Source organism: Lynx rufus, unplaced genomic scaffold (genome assembly GCF_022079265.1).
Source record: "Lynx rufus isolate CCGP_SWC_20201006 ecotype Redwood Valley unplaced genomic scaffold, mLynRuf1.p SCAF_1, whole genome shotgun sequence".
NCBI classification, from domain to species: domain Eukaryota; kingdom Metazoa; phylum Chordata; class Mammalia; order Carnivora; family Felidae; genus Lynx; species Lynx rufus.
Window position 1 is genome coordinate 67,936,120 of NW_025814823.1, and position 16,130 is coordinate 67,952,249.

Genomic DNA, 16,130 nt, shown 5'->3' on the forward strand with positions numbered 1-16,130 from the left:
TGAAAGATAATTCTTTCAAATAATTTGCTATTGTTAGTAATTGGAAAGACTGCTAATGAAACAATGCTCGTAGATAAATCTTTAGGCTGAAAATAAAAACTAGAAGAAAGGGAACAGATTTCCCAGAGACAAAGATCTCCCGACTGTAGATCCCCCCCACCCCAAATTCATGTATGAATAGGAAGACTGGAAAAATTTCATCTGAATATTAATCATGCAATTCCCTGTACTTCTGTGCCCGGAGAAGCCTTGGTTTAGGCCATGTATGAAGACTGACGCTGCAGCTACGAGGTGCAAGTTTAACAATTTTGGAACTGGAGCGACATGTGCCACTTTTAGGTTTAATGTATTTGGGAAAAGTGGGCCCAGTTCCACTGGGGATGGGGATTGCTTTTTTGACCCTTTTATCGTCCCCAGTGAATATGTGCAGTGCCAGCAAAGATCAGGTAGATATAAACTCCCTCGTACAGGTTGTAAGCGATGGAAGACCGACATTAGACTACATCCCATCTGTTCAAAAAAGGACATACTAGGCCCCTTGGGACTTATTCAGAGTTGGCTGAACCTGGAATCCTGCGGGCACGGCTGAGGCTAATCCTGCAGATGGACCTCATCCTGCCACTTGGAGTCCTGTTGACAGTAGCCTTAACTAAACACTTTAAGAGACAACAGAATCGCTCATAAAAATATGAGTTTGGTCAAGAATTTGCCAGGCCAAGGGATGGATTGTTGGGAGAGGCACTCTGCCAGGGCCCTTGACTGTCCTTCTGGCTATGTCAAGACTGACAGGCCATTTCTCAGGGTTCGCAGCAAGTAACTTTGAGGGGTATGTTAGCATCTCACTCTGGGACAAACAGCAGGTTGCTTACTGCTTGTTATAAGCGATAAAGCTCCCCCAGCTCTGTGTCCTTCAGCTGCGACCTACCCACCGCTTGTGTAGTATTCTTGTGGGTCCATTTTCACCCCGGGGGTATGTGGAGCCAAGGGAACTGGTGCTAACCATATGCTAATGCATGGCCGTTGTGTCCATGAATAGTTCTTTGTTTCTGACCAGGAGCCTCCTGTCTTTGGCCAGAATCCATGAAACAGCCAGAGGCAAGCTTATCAGCTTGTAGGTAGGGCCAAATCAATTCCACAGCCTGAGAGAAGCTATTTATAGGGTTAGGTTAACACACTTTTCTTTTTGTGAATTTTAGGCACATAATCCTTGGTTCAGGACACACTATCAATATTCATCCACAGTGGTTGTTTTCTTATTTAAGCAAATAACATACATATACATACATCTATATCTCTATCTATACACACACACATACACACACACACATATATACACATACATATAAAGTATGTCGGTAACATACTTTTTCCCCTCTGTAGATGTTTCTCATCCCTAAATTTTCTTCAGTTTTCATTTTCTTTCATGTTTTCTGGGTTAGATTTTTAGTTTTTCTTTAAAGAAATGACTGATTAGTAACAACAGAAAAGGAAAAATTCTATTACCTTTGCATTCATGTTATTTTCTTTTGCCTTGAGCTAAACCCTTGGTTTATTTTTTCCATTTTTAAATCATAAAAACAAAAAATTAAAAACAGGAACTATGCTAAGTTAATTTTTGAGAGAGAGAGAGAGTGAGGGAGGGGCAGAGAGAGAAGGAGAAAGAGAATCCTAAACAGGCTCCATGTCATCAGTGTGGAACCTGAGACGGGGCTCAATCCCACGAACCACGAGATCATGACCTGAGCCAAACCCAAGAGTCAGATGCTTAACTGACCGAGTCACCCAGGTGCCACACCGTTCTTTCCTATGTGGCATTTTTATCATCCCAATTTCAAAAAAACAAGAGACAAAAAACCTCCTTAATAGTTTTATTTCCCTGTTGGGGGCAGGGAGGAAAAAAATCATACTTACCTAGGATGCCAAGGATTCCTGTCAACTTCTCTCAAACACATAAGCACGTTTTAATATAACATCTGTCAAATTCTAGGGCAGATCCACAGCACAAATCTTTGATCAGGAGGTAGGGAAAAAACAAATCATTCTACCTTTTTTTGGCTAGTACATTGTTATGTTTTAAGTGGTAAGCAGCTTAACTTGACTCAGACTAAAAGAATGGGTCTAACACCGTGTGTATCTACTCAGACTGGCAGATGGGAAGCTGTGATTTATTTTCGCAGCATAAAGCCCCAAAGAGGGGTGCCTCTGCTTTGCCGGTTGGTAGTCCCCCAACTGGCAGACCAGACAGGTAGGCCTCTGGCAACAGCTCAAGAGTCAGTATAAATGTACCAAATTTCATCAAGGGGTCAGAGGTAGGAGGACTGCCTTGAACTCTGTCCACTGAATGAACACATCTGCTGTTGGTGTTACATAGCTGGGGCCTGACTGAACAGCAGCAGCAGACTGCCGACATCACCAGTTTTGGAGCACCTGGCGGAGGGCTCAGTCGGTTAAGCGTCCGACTTCGGCTCAGGTCATGATCTCGTGGTTCATGGGTTCGAGCCCCACATCGGGCTCTGTGCTGACAGCTCAGAGCCTGGAGCCTGCTTCAGATTCTTTGTCTCTATCTCTCTCTGACCCTCCCCTGCTCACATGCTGTCTCTCTCTCTCTCAAACATTTAAAAAAAAAAAAAAAAAAAGATACAACCAGCTTTACCTTAGCTGAACAGACCAGTAACTTAGTCCAGGCATTAAGGAAAACAACTGTGGACTGAGAGCTCCACTGAGCCAAGAAACTTCACTTGAGGTAGTGGAATGGGGCACATGGTTTGTCCCCAAGGGCAGCTACCACTTTTTCATGTAAATCTAAGATCATGCTAAGTCAAGACAACTATGCTCTTGAATATACCATTTTCAACTGACCAGAGAGACTTGTGGAGTCCATCTATCTCATTAGTCACTGAATCCTACTTGACCTATGCCAAAATGTAAACATCAGATGTCAGAGTCATGAGGCTTCCCTGGGTCAGGTCTTCAGGTTCAGTAAGAGCTCTTACTAAGAGCTGCTTTTGAAAAAGGGTTACACTTGATGGCTGAGTCAGGTAGGTGGCGCTGCTGTACTCGAAACTGCCTCTGGGAATTCCAGCAGCCACTCAGTTACTCAAGTTGGGATTGTAGTTCAACTTTCTCCCCCTGAGATTCTAGGTTATTCACCTGGGAACAGACAGTACATGTGGCAGTCCCCGAATGAGTATCTCCCTGGAGACTTCATGAGTATTCACCGTATAAACATATACAATATCAGTACCAGTTGCTATTCACTCATGGAAGCTACAACAATAAAACTTCACTGAATTGGTCTAGAGATCATTCTAAACTCTTGCCCATTGTGAACACCTTCGAAACCCCATCAGTTGAATTTGGGTGCCTCTTCCTGGAGGAACACATATCAAGGAGTCGTGGCAGGGGCTACAGCAAGTTATCAGAAAACTGCTATCACCAAGCCAGGAACACAGAGAGTACAAAATGGCAGAGGGAGAGAGAGACAGGAGCAGTAGGAAAAAAAAAAAAAAAGTGTCGAGCTTTTGTCTTCACCAAACCATGGGGACCTTGTCCTTCCTTTCCCGGAAAGCCATAGTCTGTCAACATCCTACCCTACTTCCAAAAATGGTCAAGAACTGGGGTGCCTGCATGGCTCAGTTGGTTAAGCGTCCAACTTCAACTCAGGTCATGATCTCACGGTTCATGAGTTCAAGCCCTGCATTGGGCTCTGTGCTGATGGCTCAGAGCCTAGAGCCTGCTTTGGATTCTGTGTGTCCCTCTCTCTCTCTGCCCCTCCCCTGTGAAATATGGATCTAAATGGATAGATACTACACAAATAGAGGGTATATGTTATAGCTGAAGGACACTAATTGGTGAACTACTATTTTATACCAAGCAGTAAAGAAGCCTGCTCTTCTTTCCAAAAGGAAAAAAATCACTTCATTCCTCCAGGTTGCCTGCTGTAAACACAACCCTGAGAAATGGCTCGAGTAAAGAGCCACTTTCTACTGGTCAGACCAAGAACATGCAAGGACTCAGAGGGCCCACTGCAGATCGCCTCTCCCAAATGCTTGATGCTAATATTTTTCTTAATCTTAATTTAACTTTACGTTTAATATTTAAATATTGAGTATTTAAGAAAATTATAAAGTCAGTCATCAAAAATTAAGAATGTTGAAAGTTACCAAAAATTATGCTTAAAAATGCACTAGGAAAAGAAAAAAAATGCATGAGGGCTGACAATTTCCCAGTTAGTGTTATAAAGCTATAAAGGAATTGAAGATTCTGCCATTTGTGACAACAGAGATGGACCTAGTGGGTATTAAGTGAAATAAGAAAAAGACAAATACCATATGATTTCAGTTATATGTGGAATCTAAAAAACAAAAAAACCAGAAACAGATTGATAAATACACAGAACAAACTGGGGGCCACAGGAGAAGAGTAGGGAGGATGGGCAAAATAGGTGAAGGGGATGAAGAGGTTCAAACTTCTAGTTATAAAATAAGTCAGTCGTGGAGATGAAAAGTACAGCAGAAGGAATATAGCCAATAATGTTATAATAACGCTGTGTGGTGACAGAGGGTAACCACACTTCTCATGGTGAGCACTGCATGATGGACAGAATTGTTAAATTACCACGTGGTGCACCTGAAGTTAAAAGACAATGTTGTATATCAACTATACTTAAATAATAAAAACAGAACAAAATTCAGTGCTGGACCCTTAAAACACAGCACAGGGTACTTTCCACAGAAGCTAAGGGATCTAAAACTTGCATAAGAGTACTAAACACCTGGATCAAACTCCTTTGAGAAGTAAGTGGCTGTATTTTTAAAAAGGAATTGGTAATTTCTATGGTATACTTATTTTCAATGATATTTATATGTAAAAGAATACCAGAATTTACAAAAATAACATGGTAAGTTGTCTAATATACTATATGAAGCTAGAATGATTAAAAAAAAAAAAGGTGGCATTAGCCTCAGTGGCTCAGTTGGTTGAGCACCTAACTCTGGATTTTAGCTTAGGTCATGATCCCAGGATCATGGAATTGAGTCCTGTGTTGGGCTCTGTGCTGAATGTGGAGCCTGCCGCTTAAGATTCTCTCTCTCTCCCACTGCCCCTCTCTCCTGCTCGCTCTCTCCAAAAAATAAAAAGATGGCATTAATAATTTAAATAATAGCTAATCTAATATCATCTATTAAAAAAGAAGCATGAATCTTAATGAAAACATAAGCAATCTTAAGAGAAATTAAGATAATCTCACACCATTAAATGCAAAGATGGTATAATATTTTAACATTTATTACCATAATACACAGTATGTCCAATGAGAAAAACTTTGTATTCATCTCAATAGATTAAAAAAAATTTATATTTAAAAAAAATTTATTTTGAGAAAGCATGCATGCAAGAGAGACAGAGGGAGGGAGGGACGGAGGGAGGGAGAGAGAGAGAGAGAGAGAGAGAGAATCCTAAGCGGACTCCGCGCTGTCAGCATGGAACCCCATTTGGGGCTCAATCCCACAAATGGTGAGATCATGACCTGAGCCAAAACCAAGAGTCAGATGCTTGACCGAATGAGTCACCCAGGCACCCCACTATGTCTGATTTAAAAAACACAGATTACTACAAAACGTTAACATTTTAAAAGACAGTATGAATAGAAGACATACCATGTCATCTGTTGCAAGACCCAGTATAATAAAGATTCAATTGTTTGGTTTTTTTTTTAATTTATTTTGAGAGAGAGAGAGAGAATGAGAGGGTGTGAGTGGAGGAGAGGCAGAGAGAGAGAGAGAGAGAGAGAGAGAGAGAGAGAGAGAGAGAGAATATCCAAAGCAGGCTTCGTGCTGTCGGTGTGGAGCCTGATGTGAGGCTCAGTCCCAGGAACTGTGAGATCATGACCTGAGCTGAAATCAAGATTCAGATGCTTAACTGACTGAGCCACCCAGGAACCCCTCATAATTCTGATTAAAATCCTACCAATGCTAATTTTTGCAGGAGAAAAGGGACTCTAGTGTTAATCTGAAAGCATCAAAAATGCATAGAACTATAAAAAATTTGGAGGAAATAAAGTAGCAATGAGGTTGTATCATTAGGTATCAGAATATATTTTAAAACAAATACTAAAACAGCATGGCATTGCTATAAGAAACAGGCAATATACAGAGTAGCTATGTCATAGAGCATAACAAATATAATGAATATTTAATTGACTAGCCATCTGAAGGGAAAAAGATCTGATAGGCTCCTTACCTTTGATAATAATAAATTACATGAATTAAAAGTTTAAAATTAATGGATTAAAAGTTTAAGGTAAAATGAAAGGAAAAACTTTAGGAAAGCAACTGTAAAATTTAACATCTCTCATGCATGTTTGGAAAAACTATAAACACACACACCCACACACACAAAATTTGCCTACATAAAAATAAAAAGCCTTCTGTACATTAAAATTAATATAAAATATAACCAAATATTTTAAAAGGTTTCCAACAAACAAGGGAAGTACTGATATGAATTACTATATCTATATTACTGTTTAACATATAAATAGCTCTTTCAAAATTAGAGAAACAACTTTAATACTTTTGAAAGAACAGATAAATCAGGCACTAAAACACACACTGGTACAAATAAATTAATAATTTCCTTCTGACTATCCATATCCTTTTGTATTAAGTATGTAGAAGTAAAAAAATAAAGTTTTGAATAATACATTATAACAATGCAACTCTATACTCTGTATTACTGTAGTATTAATTTTTTATTCCCAGGTTATACATTCAGCTTAAAGAGATGGAGGCCAGGGTCACCTGGGTGACTTAGTAGGTTGGGCTTCCTTCCGACTCAATTTAGGACCAAGTCATGATCCCAGGGTCATGGGATCGAGCCCCACATTGGGATTCATTCTCTCTCTCTCTCTCTCTCTCTCAAAACAAATAAACTTAAAAAATAAAGAGAAGCGAAATAAATACACAATTTTGCATGTTTGAGAAAACATTTTATGATTATATAAAACATATTTCATGTATTTTATGGTATTTTGATATAATTTATATTCTAAAATCAAAAGCTAATTGAGACAAAATACTGAAAGGACTTAACTACCAGCCCATTCAGTTTTTTCAATCCAGAGCACATGCTTTAATACAAATTTTTAATAATGAAGACATTGCTTATTATAAGAAATTTCTATTTCAACCCTCATCTCTTTTTATAAACCATACCTTTCACTAAAGGCTATTATTAACTTACCTTGAAGTAGCCTTCTTCAGCAGCTTTTTAATCTCATTAATTTTACAGGTGTGTTTTTTATGGATAACCACAAATGCATCACAACCATCTGGCGGGGGCTCATCAGCTGCAATCTAAGATTTCAAAGATTATATTTAGCTACAGTAGTTGATAATTACAATATAATCTTTAAAACTCATGCATTCCTTTGATTAAAATAACTCATCAACTACTATCAAGTTATTGCTCTAAGTAAAAAATATCTACACTCAGAATCAAATACTTTAACAAAATCAACTTTATAGTAGGAAATACATGCTTCAAAGTTATTGAAAAAATTCCAAATTAAAACTTTCATTACATGTCAATAATGATTTGTCCTCATAATCTCCTTATTCCACAGAACTATAAAATTATATAATATATTCAATTACAATCAATAACAATGATAATATAATCAATGATAGGCTACGGAACCAGGTATTGTAAGTTTGTAGATCCTTTGGAACCAAAGATACTCACATTAAGATAGATTTATGTCTACTACCAGCATGCCTCTTTGTCAATTATAGTTTGGGTATTTTTACGTACCTGTTGAAACATCTGAATAGTTGGTGAGTATGCCCTTATAGAGAAAGCAAACTTTAGGAGATTGATATGTAAATTGTCTAAGAATTGTCCAGCTTTCTTCAGGATTAAATTGTAATAAGAATAAGCAGATTCTATAAAAAAATTCAAAATAAAAGAACGTCATTTCATTTTCAATACATTGACACAACTCTACTGTAAAACTAATATATAATCATTTCTTAAGTTTGGTTATGGCTGGGGTTAGAGAAAAGTGGAAAATCAAGATCTGTTTTATTAACTTCATTTGGATCTACCAGTGAGGTATAATCAATGTAAGTCCAGGTAAAAATAATATTGTCAATCTATTTGGAAGATGCCAGCATATCAGATCAATTCACTCCAAGGTTATGGAGTTATAATAACAAGGAAAAGATACAGGCTCTACTTATCATTTAAGAGGAGACTATGAACAGCACGCAAAAATTGAAGAATATGATCGTTAATAAATTTTAAATGACATGTATAAATAAATTCTACTCAGATTTAGTGCACATAGCCAAATGCAATTAGTATGTCCAGAATACTTTAGGAGACAGAATTTGAAACAGACCTTAAAGAAGAGAAAGGTCTTCTTGTATAGAATAACCTGAAGCTGGTTTCCTCTAAACCCATCTCCCAAGATCCTGAAGACACCAAAGAGAAGGATGAATCATAGAATTTAAGAACTCTGACACCCCAGGGGAGACAGATCTTTCTGATGGAGAGGGCCAAGGAGAACAGAAGCTGAGAGCTACAGAGGGCCTGGTGACACTCTTGGAATAACCAGGGAAAGAACTATATTTTTGCCCTTTTCTTTTCTCTACACCACCTGAGGTGTACTTATCTGCACTGTTGCCACTGTGTCAGCCAGAGATGGTAAGGTAACAGCATAGCAGCTCAGGAGCCAACTGGCGCAGACGCCCATAAACTGGCCCCTAGACATTCCCTGGTCATGTCTTCTCTCCTTTACTCCTTGGCATTAAGCTATCAATTGATGGAAACTTCATTAAAAGAGCTGAGCTGGGGCAGACCCAGATCTTCACTCACAGTTCCCAGATGTGAAAAGGGAGGACAAAAGGGATGTGCAACTACAGACACCCTCCTGGGGGAGGAGGAAAGGGTACTGTCTGAATGGAGAAACTCTGGGGGTGGTGAGGGAGATTTGGGTGTTTGCTGACTGCTACAGTATTTACTGCTTGCTCAAAGGCGCTGGGCTCTCAACCCTTGCTTGGTTCCTCTCCTTAACTCAACCCATTCATGGTACAGGTGCCATCTTGACTTCTATGTTGCTCTATGGGAACTGGGGTTCAGGGAGCCAGCACAAATAATGTGGACATGGTGGGTACTGCTTTTTCTTTGAGTAATAAAGTCCTTTGCCTCTCATCCAGGGTTTCAGGTCTTCTGTCAGTATCCACAAAACTAATCTGTTAGCTTGCAAATGGTAAAATCTCAGATCCTTCACAGTACGTGACAGATCAGAGATGGATTGCTGACAGAAACATGGATTTTTGGAGGAGAAAAGACCCAGCTCCATGGGTCAAATTGACAGGATTAGAAGAAGTCCTTGTTAATTGATAGTGAACATACTGACAAAATAGTATGGTCAATCAGGCAAAAAGTGGTCCTCTACTTTGCCTATTATTGAAAAGAAAATAAGAGATTACAGTTCAAGAACTGGGCAGTACATTCAAAAATTTCCCCTAATCAGGTCTTAGTGGTTAACTCTCTTCCATGCAAGGGGACTTCCCTACCAGTGGTTCTGTCAGCTTCAAGTCCAAACCACTATGACAAGTACAAAGACCTATCTTGGATGAGGTAAGGTCTGACCTTCATCAGACAATAGGTACAGACACGCATATCTACATGGAGTGAAAAAGGAAGGAAATCTGTTACCAGTACGGACAGAAGGCCGGAAACGCATTAGAACTCTGGCTTGCCAAGCAGAGGACAGGGTGGAGTACGTAATGCAGAATTACAACCAACTTATGATTCAAACGTTCATACGGTCTATCGTGCCAATCACAGATCCTTTCGAACAGGCCAGTAATAAGTCTCAAGAATTACTGTGATGGGTCCTGGCTGATAAGAGAAAGCTGTGGACGACTGGGGAGATTTCCCTTGGTCAGTTATAAAGTCTTTCGGCTTGGATCCAGAAGTCTCATGTCTCATGTCTGATCCTTAAAACTGTGGGAAGCTAAGTTTTTGGCTTGCAAGTAAGATAAAAAGAAAACCTCAACCCCTTTACAGCTCTGGGTAAAAAGCTCAAGAGTGAGAGAACTAAAATACAGGGGGATATGAAAATTGTACTGAAAGAATGGAGAAAAGAACAAGAAAGGATACCATAAAATACAGACTAAACTAGAGGTAACACCGAAGTAAAAAGAATTGGGAAAAACAGAAATACCAAATGCAGGGGAAAGGTGAACTGACAATGAATCAGAAATAAAGAAGGAGAAAATTAAAAAAAGATCTGAGTAAATGACAGATATAAAGTCAGGCCAAGGAGACCTATAGTATGTATAATTATATCCCCAACAGAGAATCAGGGGAATAGAACAGAACTAACAACAACGATGATACGAAACCCCGTAATTCAAGAAAACTGTCCAGGGGCGCCTGGGTGGCGCAGTCGGTTAAGCGTCCGACTTCAGCCAGGTCACGATCTCGCGGTCCGGGAGTTCGAGCCCCGCGTCGGGCTCTGGGCTGACAGCTCAGAGCCTGGAGCCTGTTTCGGATTCTGTGTCTCCCTCTCTCTCTGCCCTTCCCCCGTTCATGCTCTGTCTCTCTCTGTCCCAAAAATAAATAAACGTTGAAAAAAAAAAAAATTTTAAAAAAATAAAAAAAAAAAATAAAATAAAAAAAGAAAACTGTCCAGAATTAAAGAGGAACAATGAATCTATATACCTAAGAATGAAGACTCAGAATGGTTAGCACTGCAGCACTTTCCAGTAAAACTATAGGACCTTAAAGTTAAAAACCTGAAGTACAAAATGCACACACACGTACATAGTCATGCATGTGAAGAACTCAAGGTCATCATTCCTAGGAGTTATTCATGAGGCATCAACTGGGGAGCAAACTTCACATAACCAAGAAATAATTGGAGGAAATGCAGCATCAAGTTTGAGGGTGAGCTCTGAATATACTTAACTAGAACAAGAATAACTGAAGGAGTGGAGGTTTACAGAAGACCTGGTCAACGATGCACGCTCCGGTGACACAGAAAAGCACACAACCAGCAAAACTGCCACAAAAGGGAAATTAAGTGGAAAGTAACATAAGGTTGGGGATTCCTCACAAATATTATCTGGGAATGAAAGAATATCACCGAAGCCAACAGAGCACGTAGTCGAAGTTTATGTATACTTAAGAATACAAAGATAAAGACTAAGAATACTGGCGGACAAAAATCAGATGGCAGTAAGGAGAAGAAAGGATTGCCAGCCGACTCACTACTGCTTATGGGGGACCAAGACACAATGCCCAGAGCTAGAGGGGGCTAACCACTCAGGGCCTTCACACAATGTTCCTTCCGTTTGAAATGCAGGAGGGTAGGCAGTGCATGTTCAGCCAACTCCTATTAGCACACCTTGGCTTAAATGCCATTGTTGTGGAAAGAGTTTTCTCTGACCTCCCAGCCCAGATCCTGTCATACACTCTGACAGGGCCGTACAATCTCTAGGTCAATTCTCAAAACTGTAATTAAAAATTGTTTGTAACTTAATAATGCTGTCCCTTCCATTAAGCTATAAGCTGCGAATGCAAGAATCTTTTCTAGGCTTTCAATTGTACCTTTCTGCTCCTGGCACATAAAATAGGCCTTCAATACATTTCTGGAATATTTAAAAAATGAGGAAGTCTCTTCATTCTAGGCCACGATACTTTCCCAATATAGTACTTTTAAAGAGTTCTAGAATAGGTGTGCACATTCATTCCTACTTCTTGAACAAACTATACGGGATTTCTCAGGAAGTTATGTTAGCTTCCCTCAAGAATAAAAAAGTTACACAAGTAAGACTCACCTTCAACAGTAAAAGCAGTACAGATTAGAGAAATGATCTTAAAAAAGACATAACAGCTGCAGGGCCAACAGAAAAATAGCCAAAATTAATATAATAACATAACTAAGACTATATCAATCGAACAGGGATCAGTCCTCCATGAAAACAGGGAAGATCGTCAACAGAAACAAACGTGAGTAGTGCCTGTCAACTGAGATCAAGTTTTGTCACTGGTCACTGTCAAGGTCTCTAAGGGAGAGATGGATGCAGGTAGGGGTCAGGGATTTATAGAAAGTAAACATCTGTTATTTAGGCTTAACTTGTACCATCATCTCAATCGTGAGATGGAGGTGTTGGACTACTTCAGCTGAAGTTTTAAAATCACTGAATCCAGACTTACCAACCAACCTGCTGATAACAACTTCGCCCTTTCAATATCCTTCCTCTTTCTCTAGCCTCATGTTTTACTTGATCTTTGCCTATTGGCATTTAATATACATAAATCACTCTCACCTTTGGTGGGGGGGAAGCAGCAGCCTCCATAGTCTGCTACTGATTCATCTTGTTTGCTTCACAATCTTCCCCACCTCCCCCCGACCCCGGGGTAGAATTTAGCGATTGAACACTTAGATATACAATACCCGGTGTTCAATTCATCACGAGCTCATTTCTTAATCCCCATCACCTATTTAACCCATCCCTCCACTCACCTCTCCCCCCCCCCCCCCCCCGTAACTCTATAGTTGAGTCTGTTTCTTGGTTTTCCTTTTTGTTTCCCCTATGTTTGTTTTCTTAAATTCCACATGAGTAAAATCATATGGTATTTGTCCTTTTCTGACTTACTGATTTAGCATAATACTCTCTAGCTCTATTCAGGTCATTGAAAAGGACAGGATTTCATTCTTTTTTATGGCTGAGTAATATTCCAGTGTGTGTGTGTGTGTGTGTGTGTGTGTGTGTGTGTGTGCGCGCGCGCGCACACACACACACATCTTTATCCATTTGTCAGTTGATGGACATTTGGGCTCTTTCCATAACTTGGCTACTGTTGATAATGTTGCCATAAACATTGGGGTGCATGTGCCCCTTCAAATTAGTATTTTTGTATTCTTTGGGTAAACACCTAGTAGTGCAGTTACAGGATTGCAAGGTAGTTCTATTTTTAATCTCCCCCCACCCCCAGTAGGCTTCACATCCAGAATGGAGCCCGGCATGGGGCTTGAACTCACAACCCTGATTATCAAGACCTGAGCTGAGATGATGAGACAGACTTAGCTTACAGAGAGATGAAGAGACTTAACTGAGTGAGCCACCCAGGTGCCCCAGTTTTTAACTTTTTGAGGAATCTCCATTCCATTTTCCAGTTTGCATCCTTACCAACAGTGCAAGAGGGTTCACTTTCTCTGTATCCTTGCCAATACCCATCCTTCCCAAGTTGTTAATTTTAGCCATTCTGACTGGAGTGAGGGGATAGGTCACTGTGGTTTTGATTTGTATTTCCCTGACGAGTGGGATGTTGAGCATCTTGTCATGCTTCGCAGTCAATTTTGAAAGACTTAATACTTATCTCTGCTTAGAACCTCAACTCATACCTCAACCTACCATAGTTATTATACCAGTGAAACTACTAAGTCATCAATAATTTTTCTGTTGTTAAAAGCTTAATATTCACATTATTTGATCTGTCTATGCTATTTGATAACATCCATCACTTATCAATATTCTCCTGGCTTTCATGACAATGTGCTTTCTAGGTTTTCACCTGCCTCTATGGGTACTTCTAGTCTCTATCCTCTAGTTCTTCCTCTGGTTGGTTCTTAAACATTGATGTTCTTCAGGGTTCTGCCCTTGGGATTTATTTTCTTCTCCTTCTATACCTTCTCCCTGTAACTTCAGTGACTCTCTTCATGTTGATAACTCCCAAATCCTACCCTTTAGCCTAGATTTTTACCACCTAAATCTCTGTCATCTATCACCTTATGGGAGATCTTCACTTGGATATTCGACAAGCATTTCAAATGTGACACATCCAAACTGCAATCATCCTCCTATCCAAACCCAGTTCTCAGTTACAAGTAACTGAATTAGAAATGTCATAACATTTTCTGAAAATCTTTCCATTAAAATACATAAGCAACTTTACTTATGTAAAAACCGCAGAAATCTTCAAGGACTTTGAGAATGAGCTTCTTCTATGTGGAGCACATAAGTAAAAATAAATAGGGACTCTGGAATTAGATAAACCTTGGATGACATTTCTAACTCACCACACAAAACTCATAGGTTAGCTAATATCATGCCACTTGAATCTTGAAGCATTGACAAAAATAGAACTCTGTAGCAAAACCATCTAAAATGGTTGCAAAACCAGGCAATTCAATGTTTAAAAAGGTCTTAATTTGCTGACACATAATGTAACGTGTTCTCACTAAATGGCATGGAAATAGCACCTGTATTCAAAATGTTAAATCTTCAACATTACAAGTTTTTTAGACAAGTAGATCACCGGAATTATTCTTCAGTAAAGAGTATTTACAGGGTCTCATGGAGATTCAACAACCTAAAAAATTACAAGTAACTGAGGATTTAAAATGTTTCCTCTAGGATAATATCTTGGAAGTAAATTCAGTAAATCTGACAGTTGTTGACATTTTTAACTCCTCATATACGCCATTCTCTCCTACATCTAACAACATCAGCAATGATGCAGCTTATGCACTTCATTCTTGCCATTATAAATGATTTTAACAGAATTATATCTTCAGTGTTAGTAATTCTTATTTAGTAGAATTTCTTTTAGGTTCAACCCTGAAATACACACCTCCTACATTATATGCTTGAAGCAGAGCTTACATATTCCTAAATTTATATTCCAACTTGTTAATAATCATCTGCCATCAGATTGTCCAGGCATGTCATTTCATTTAGCTAAAATATGTGGCTACATCTAAGCAACTTAAAGAGTTCAAAATTTGTAAAAATAATTTTCCAGATTGCTTCCCAATGGAAGATGGCACTGAATAAGGCTATAAGGTACATACTGAGAACCAAAGATTTGGGATAGTTGCATTTAGGAGCTTAGGTGAGAGACACAAAATTTGGTGGATTTTTTTTAAACTATCAGAATCTTACATATTAATCTAGCCTATTTTTACCTTAAATACCAAAACCAAAATTGTCAGGGCAAATACAAAGCCAATCAATGACAGTTTCCCATTGATTTGCAAGTTGACTTCTAAATGGTCAAAATTCCTCTGTGCATTCCACCCTCTCTCCTGCTTTCTTCCCTTCCCTACCACCTGGCTGTCCCTGTCTTCCAGACTCTACTCCTACACTCACCACTAGAAAGGCTGTCCTGCTCTCTCTGAAATAATAACTGCAAGCCCTTTTTCATGCACTTCCATGTCGTCCACATCCCGCGAAGCTCTTAACATTCTTCTGTTGTCCCCTTCACAATATTGTGGGGTCCAGGGACCACAGATCACATTTATTCATCTTTGTATTCCCAGTATCTAAAGCAGTGCACAGTATCTCTTGTGACCCAAATAATGATAATAATGAAGCTTTTCAGTAATAAAAGTTTTTTTTAAAAAGCAAATTACTTGGTTTTGAAAATATTTCAGTTTAAAGTATCACTAAAGGCATGTCTGCTCTATTTTTTAAACCTATCTCATGAAATCATCAAATTGCTGAAATTCAAGGCCACTTGAGCCAAAAGGAGTCCAATAAATGAACACTTAAAATATTCAAAACTTGTTTCTCTTACATTTACACTCCAGAACAAAATCATAAACTAATCACCATAGTAAATCTTCTCTAAACTATTTAATCTCCATAGTAAGAAGTTCTCCCCATGTCTACCAGGCTAAAGAATCTGCTCTTGAGGGATCCACATTAATATTTATTCCATTCTCTGTAGAGTCAGGAAAATAGCCTTCCTTTATAATAATTAATAATTAACCTTTTAACCTGTGCTAAAACCTAATTTCATTATCTTTAATCTACTGACCTCTAAGAATACATTAATAAATACATGCCCATTCTAAAGACAGATATGTACACATTTGTAATATATATTTGTACATATTTAAAAAGCGGGAATCAGTAACTCTTCTAATAGTGAAATGAAAGCATACAGATTACCTGATTTGTTACAGGCAAGTATTAAAAAATCTCTTTAAGAGTTTACAAGTATTTTGGCAAAAAAAAAATCAACACTACTAGATACAAAAGTAATACTATTTCATATAAATCTAGGTAAAAAGAAAGCCATAATTCAACAATTTCTATTTCTCTTTG

At 38.7% G+C, this 16,130-nt stretch overlaps 1 protein-coding gene across 1 annotated transcript in view; it reads right to left on the bottom strand.

Annotated features, from left to right (window-relative positions):
• UGGT2 (UDP-glucose glycoprotein glucosyltransferase 2) overlaps positions 1-16,130 on the bottom strand; it is a 189,379-nt gene that overhangs the window by 158,790 nt on the left and 14,459 nt on the right. The window contains exons 3-4 of the mRNA XM_047081127.1: positions 7,813-7,943; positions 7,243-7,355 (exon numbers count right to left, since the gene is read on the bottom strand). Coding sequence (XP_046937083.1) covers positions 7,243-7,355; positions 7,813-7,943 — 244 coding nt within the window. The remainder of the gene's footprint in view (positions 1-7,242; positions 7,356-7,812; positions 7,944-16,130) is intronic.